The 7231-nt window shown below is 58.8% G+C and overlaps 1 protein-coding gene across 1 annotated transcript in view; it reads left to right on the top strand.

Moving 5' to 3' along the window:
* Window positions 1-7231, top strand: part of PRDM16 (PR/SET domain 16) — a 199568-nt gene that overhangs the window by 163799 nt on the left and 28538 nt on the right. Inside the window, exon 6 of the mRNA XM_025048541.1 lies at window positions 1899-2395. Within this exon, the coding sequence (XP_024904309.1) occupies window positions 1899-2395 (497 nt within the window). The remainder of the gene's footprint in view (window positions 1-1898; window positions 2396-7231) is intronic.

The following is a 7231-nucleotide window of genomic DNA, read 5'->3' as shown; positions in this document are numbered from 1 at the left end:
CGCGGCGGCGCGGGGCGGCATTAAACTTGCACTTGCTGGAGGCGCGCGCTCGCCGCTCAGATGAAGGTGCGCGGTCCCCGGCTGTTGACAACCCCCGACTCTCCGCCCCGCGACGCTCAGGGGCCATCGGGGACTTGTCAGGGCCTCTGCTGCACTTTGGGTTCGAATTTGAAAAATAATGGTTCCAGCCTGACTTTTTTTAAAAAAACAATGATTCAGCCACTGCAATTTTTTAGATTAAATTATGCAAAACTGGGATCGTAATAACAGTTGGTTTAATTACAGAAGCTAATATGGTCCAGTTTCTAGTCTCCATTTTCAAATCTCGCCATAATTTCACTGATGGGCCCGAGAACACTTGCCAGATCAAATCACCGATGAGCGGGGGCGGGGGCTTAGCACCGCGGGGGCCATGTGCCTGCACAGGTCTTCTGCTTCCCACACTGGGGCTGTCGGGTCTCCGGGGAATAACATCCAGGCGGGTCCTGGGGACACGGTGCTGCGTCCTGTGTCCCTTTGACAGGGCGCTGGTGGCCTCCTGGAGTTAGGACTGGTGGTTTGTGAAGGAGTCCGCGAGTGCCCGCAACCGGGTAGAGCGGGGAAAGGATCCGACCTGCGATGAGGACCCTCAGCCTTCCAGATGTTTCCCGGAGTTAGGGAGGGAGCAGAGAGGCGGGCAGGCCGTGTGCCAGCTCAGCCCCTGGGCAGCCCACCTGACACCTGTGTGCCGGGTCCTCCGTGAGGGCCTCCGGTGGGAATGGCCAGGAGGAGCCTCCGCCCACGAGTCCCCCAGGGCAGACAGGTTTGTTTGGGGCCTTTCTCAGGCCTCCCGGCCCATCCTGCCCTCAGGCTCCGGGCTTCCGGAAGCTCTTGGTTACTGTCATCTGAGTAGAAGCCCAGACACCCATGTGCCGGGCGGCGGGCAGTGGGCTGGCCTGAGAGAGGCACCTTCTGTCTAGGACCTCCCGATTTCGGATGCAGGGTTCCCTGGTGCAGCCCTGTGCACGTGACAAGCGGTGCCCTCCCCCCACACACACCCCGAGGACGTGTGCCCCGGCCCTCCGCCGAGGACAGGGGCCTCCCAGGCAGGGTCTGGCAGAGGCGAGGCAGGCCTGGTCCTCGGGGCTCTCCCTGACCAGCTCCCCGTGGGCCCACGCCCCTCTGCCCTTCCCAGTTGCTGGAGTTGTCCGGATTGTGGCCACCACTCCTGGTGCAGACAGTCCTTTCCCAGGAGAGCGCTGAGGCTGGACGTTCCAAAGTGACCTCCCCCAGACCCCAGAGCGGCAGGGTCCACCCTGCGCCCCACGCCGCCCCTTCCCATTTTTAGGGGCGCCCCCATCTCAGACCCCTGTTGTCGCAGGCACATGCTCCCCTCCACGTCCCCTCTAGGATGATGTCCACGCTCGTGTGAGGCCCACAGCCTGGGCCCTGGCCCGCAGGGCCGCCGACTTCATGGCCACTTTCATAAACGTCCACATTCACTCTTGGCCCGAACCCCCATCCCCCGGCCACAAAGCGTGTCTCACTTACATGCACGTGGGCAAAAGCAGTCACCCCAATGAAAAGCAACGCCCCGTGAACATCCCCCGCCAGGACACACCCCGCCGGAGACTCCGGAGCCGATGGTCCCTGATTCCACGTTGCACCCCTCAGCACGTCCGAGAGCTGGGTCAAACAAAAGGGGGCTCCGTCCTCTCGGCTCATTCTGCGAAGCTCCCACGGGAATCCTCTTCGTGACAATTACGCGCAGGTCAGGCGGCCGGCGGCCCAGCCTCCCCGGTGGCCGAGCAGCCCCAGCCGGCGGCGCAGCGGGTGACGCACGGGCTGGGTGTGCACGGTGTGGCTTCCGAGGCAGCAAGGACGAGCACGCTGACCCTCTGTCTCTGTCTCCATCCCAGATCTATTACAAAGTCATCAAGGACATCGAGCCGGGAGAAGAGCTGCTCGTGCACGTGAAGGAAGGCGCCTACTCCTTGGGGACGGTGCCCCCCGGTCTGGACGGTAAGGCCCCCACGGGCAGGAGCAGAGGCCCGGCAGCTCCCAAGGCCGCCTGTCACCCCCGACCGCATGATGGGGGCCGGGCACCCCAGCCACTGCCCGGACCCCAGGCCGAACGAGCCAGCTTTCTCCTTACAACTTCCCGTCCTAAGCCCTTCACTGTCCCCTTCCATGAGTCCTGCGGGCCCCACCCTGAGTGCGAGACAGGCCCTGGGCCGTCCGGCGGATACGGGGTGTGGGTGCCGCGCCGCCTTACATCCCTGCGTGTGGAGCCCGGGGCAGGAGGTGGCAGCCTCTGTCCCCGGTACCTACAAACAACGGCAACCGCAGAGATGGTGCTGTGGCTCAGACAGTCGCCTGCAGAGCCCTGTGCCACCGAGAAGCTCCAGCCGCCTTCGTGAGGGCGCGGTGGCAGCCGCCCTCGAACGTAATGCCCATCTGTAGTTCACAGAAACAGTCCGCGAGAAGCGCTGGGGCACGGCGCGCCTGGAAGCGGGAAGCTCGGGGTGGGCGCGTCCCCCGGGGCTGTGGACAGCAGCTGCACCTCTGCCAGCGCCGTGTGCCCTGTCCCCACAGCCAGCCTCCTGGCTGGGCACTCAGGGTCTGGGCGGTAGGCACGCCTCCCTGCCTCGGCCGGCCGGCCGTCCACCCAGGCGCATCCCGGAGAGCATGGCAGAATCCCAGTCGCAAGCAGACTAGGAATTCTGAGACTCAGATTTACTTCTCGCGTCCACGTTGTTAAGCACTGTGCCCTGTCACCTTGGGATTCTGGACCCGGTCCGAGTCATGGGAAAAGTCAGCTCGGGGACCACTGCCTTGGCCCCAGGACTGGCTCCTCCCCTGGGAGCGACTGCTGGGCCTGAGGCCCACTGCTCTGCCAACGAGACCCCACAAGTGAGCAGAAAGGCAGGCCCCCCTTCCGGCTGTGTCCCGAGCTACCGATTCTGCTCGTGGCAGAGAAACGGGGTGGCTGGCTCTTCCTTTCTGTCTTTCTTTCCCTCCCCTGCAAACACACCACAGCTCCATGATGAACGCCACTCCCTGCAACTTTCACCCAGGGTCACGGGCACGGGAGTGGCATTGGCGGGGCAGGGAGCAGGGCACAGGGATTACCCGGAAGCCTCCGAGAGCAGACACAGAGCTCTCTGCCTTAATTTACCCTTTTGATCCCGAGCGTGGCCAGCAGTCAGGAGCCGGCCTTCCCTTATGCAGCGGAAGCTAGTGTCCCCCTGTCGTTCCAAAGGCGATGGCCGCAGCAGGACAGCTTTACGTACTCTCCTCTCAAGTTTGGTTTTAATTAGGCCGTGCAGAAAAGGAAAATAAATGGCGAGAGCCGGATGGCAGGGGGATGGTCTCGTATTCCTTGAAATAATTGTTGAAAAGACCTATGCCCTTCAGTGACACACGAGAACCCCGAAAGATCCACGGAGCCGGGGCGGCGTGCCCGCCGACGGGACCGCGGGCGCGTAGAGAAATTTCTTTCTTCCCGGAGGTTCTGAAAACCTTGGTTCCTGCTTCGCTTCGGCCCCCGATCTTACGGCACCTGGGTCTGCATTTTCCTAATAATTTATCAAACGTTTGTGGGCTAATTGCTTTCCACACATAATAGTCCAACATCAAATATTTGACTTTTCATACTCTTTGCTGTCAAGATCACTCCTTTGCCTCGCAACGGCCATCCCCCCCAGTAAAACCCTGCATCACGCAGAAAGAAAATGCAAAAACGTTCCTTACTAAGATAATTATCATAAAAAAAAATCTTTTATTCCAGCCCCAGCTCAAGGCGGCGGCCCCTTATCACGGCAGGAATTTTTGGAGTGAGCTCCTGAGTGCTTTGAGTCTCCATTCTGATAGATTAGCATGTAGATGCCACATAATTGTGTCCCCCTCGGTTCTCTGAAGCCATTAGGCACCGATTTATTTTTGTTGCATTCTTTTTCCTGCTCTGCCATCAGAAGTCGCTGATGGAACTTCAGATAGACAAGCAAGACGCAGATCAGACAGACGAGACGCCGGCTGCCTCTGCCCTGGCTTAGTCCAGTTTGCGTGGACGATGGGGCGTCAGCTCCAGCCACGGCCCCACGGCCCCCCGTCCCCCACCCGACTTAGATGAGGACAGTGCAGTTGTTGGGGGCAGAGGGTTCAGGGGACGCGGAAGACACGGAGGGCCTGGCTTGCCAGCACGCTGGGGGAACCCTCCGGTCTGGGACTGGACGCGCCTGTCGGGGCTGCAGCTTCGTGAAGAAACGCGATGTTGGTTTTTCTGCGGGTGATTCAGAGCACAGGGAGCCTCTTTTAGGTTCATTGGTTCCGGCGACTTTTTATTTTCCTTTCAAGGGAAAGGGGAAAGATTGCTCTTTCAGAAGTACTTCTTGCTCTTGGAAGAAAATAAAGAAAATCATTTCCATTCAAATGTGCTTTTCTTTTGAGAAAGGCTTAAAACCATTAACTTTTTCTCTCTCCAAAAAAAAGGGCAAGAGAACGCAGTGTATTGTGTATAAAGCATATGAGGCCGACATATTGTAAGACAATACAGTATAATACAATACAATGTAATACGATACAACATAATATAATACAGTATAACGTAATATAATACAATGTAGCATAATATAACCAGAATATAACATATTCTTTGAGAATTTCTTTAAAATATTAATGCGTGGGTTGTGCGCATCCTTCCCAGCCCTGTCCAGCACGCCCCAGGTGTGCATTCAATGCCAGCCTTACCTGCATGGACGTTGGCTGGACACCCAGCCGCACCACAGCATGGGGGCTGAGGGGGACGAGGCTCAGACATGTCCTGTTCCCAGCTCTGTCCTTCGACCAGGACAAACTTGGGTCCATGGCGGGCCGGGAGCCGGTGGGGGAGGGCAGCGTTTCCCACCACGGTGGGCTCCATCATCTCCGGGACCCCTCAGAGGCCGTCAGAGCGCGAGTCGGACTGACGTTATGTTTTAAATCCAGATTCCAGATCAAAACTGGAAAAGCAGTCGGTCAGAGTTTTGGGTGGGTGGGTTGGCGTTTCTCCTTGCCTTTGTTTTCAAACTGCAACTTCTGTGATTGTTCTTAGCTGGGTCTAGAAAGGGTGAAACACAGGCTGACGTTTCCAACTCGGTCTCGATGCTGGTGGGAGGGCCCGCTGCAGCCTCGCGCCTGCCAGGAAGTCAGAAGGCACCCACAAGGGGAGTCGTGTGCAGTCTGAGCTTCCGGCTGCGTTCGGAACACTACTCTTGGGGCTCGGGTGTAAAGGAAGTCGGTAGTTCCAGAGACAAGGAGGCTGCAGGGGGGTTGACGGTGTGTCCCCAACTTTCACTCCGCACGCGGCACATGTCACGTGCGCTCGTGGCAAGTGGGGACTCGGCCGCCTATTTCCTGGGCACCGACATGGCAAAGGTCGCAATTTCGTGGCTCTGCCGCCCTGCCAGGGGTCCTGGGTGACTTGTCCGGCGTTTCTCGGCCTCGCTTGAGCGGTTGTGAAGGAGCCATAAACATTGTCCCCTGCCGGGTGCTCCTGGTGTGACCCCAGGCCTGGGCGTGCGGTGCCGGGGACTTCCCCGGGCCAGCGCCTGCCGCGTGGGGCTCCCGCACCTCGGGGCGCATCCCGTTCACGTGTTTCCAGAGGGGACATTTTTCCTGGGAAGAGTCTGCGCTCCAGGATGCTGTTTTAAAGGCAGCGCTTTGCAGACTCGCCGGGTGATCGCTTCGCCTCGCGCCTCGTCCTTGCCAGCTCCCCCTCCCCGTGCACGGGCTCGGGGTTCCAGCCTGGTCCCTGAGGGCCGGCCCAGGAGGGTTTTGTTTGAGAACCTCCTCTGACTCCGCTGTGTAATCAGCCACGGGCCGCCCCCCACCCCCGGCCCTCTGCCCAGCTGCTCTGCTGTTGGCCCGAATGCCAGCGTTCCATTTGTGCTTGAAAATGTTTGCTCAAGGGTCACTGGTGTGGCCGTCCTCCCTCCGTCCAGGTCTCTGTGGTTTGTGTGGACTGCTGGCCTTCTTGCCACCTTGTGGTCCACTTTGCAGCTCAGCATGTGTCTGGGGCAAGTTCCAGAAACAGTTTACCCGGGAGATGTTTGGGTCAGAGTCTCCCAAAGCCCAGAGGCCAAGGCCCCGGCACCCACAGGGGCAGCCCCAGAGCGGGGACAGGCGTCGTAACTTGATTCCCTAAGCTGGGCTCCCTGCCCAAGACGCTCATGTCCCACGTGTCCCCAGTGATCTTGGCCAGCAGCCCTTCCCGTCACCCAGGTATCTGCCTCTGCGCAAAGACGTGAACAAATGTCACACTTGGCAAGGCGACGCTGTGCGTCCGAGTCCATCGTCGGATCCCAGGGACTCGGCCGGGCATCTCCGAGCCGGTTCCTGCGGGTGTCACCCCTTGAGCGTCGGTGGGGATCCAGGCGCCCACCAGTGGGGATGCCCACCAGTGCCTCCACCGTTAGGCTCAGGGAAGCACCCGGTCACAAGGACGTAGCCTGCCCGCCCCCAAGCCCACCCTCAGCCCACCCCCTAACCCACGCTGCCCAGCAGCTCACCCTTCCTCAGCCCTCTGAAACGTTTGTGGTGGTCTCTCTGACGCAAGGGAGGGGGCAGGAGGCAGCACCCCTCCTGCCGCACCCCATCTCCCCTGCCCCCTTGTTTTCTGTACCCCGTAGAGTCAGGCCCTCTCAGGCAGCACTCAGCCCATTAGTACGTCCCTGCACTGTGCCAGGCCCAGGGGTCCTTGTGCATGTGCACCCGCACTCAAACGCACATGCACATGTGCACACAGAGGCACACACATTCACACATGCACACGAAAGCACATGCACATTCATATGTGCTCACAAACCCTCGAACACATCAGATGTACACAAAGATATGCACACATCTACACACACAGATACAACCAGAGAGCACATGCACATATTCACACACAACTGCACACATATTTGCACAGACACATGCACACACATGCAGATACACGCACATAAATATGCATGCATTCACACAAACACACGTGTATGCACAAACACACGCACGATCAACACACACACAACACACGGTCAACCATGCACACAGATTTGTACAGTCATGCACACACATACAATGCAGTACACACATAAGTGCACAGAAACAAAAACATTCACATGTGCAAAGAGAATACATACATGGACACACAAGTGTGCACAAAGCACATGTGCCCAAACACCCAGGCACACTTACATGTACATGCATGACGCATGGAGATGTGCACGTG

The sequence above is a fragment of the Pteropus alecto genome, unplaced genomic scaffold, assembly GCF_000325575.1.
Source record: "Pteropus alecto unplaced genomic scaffold, ASM32557v1 scaffold125, whole genome shotgun sequence".
In the NCBI taxonomy this organism is placed as follows: domain Eukaryota; kingdom Metazoa; phylum Chordata; class Mammalia; order Chiroptera; family Pteropodidae; genus Pteropus; species Pteropus alecto.
Note: the sequence above shows the minus strand (reverse complement) of the source record. Positions and strands in the feature narration are given on the sequence as shown.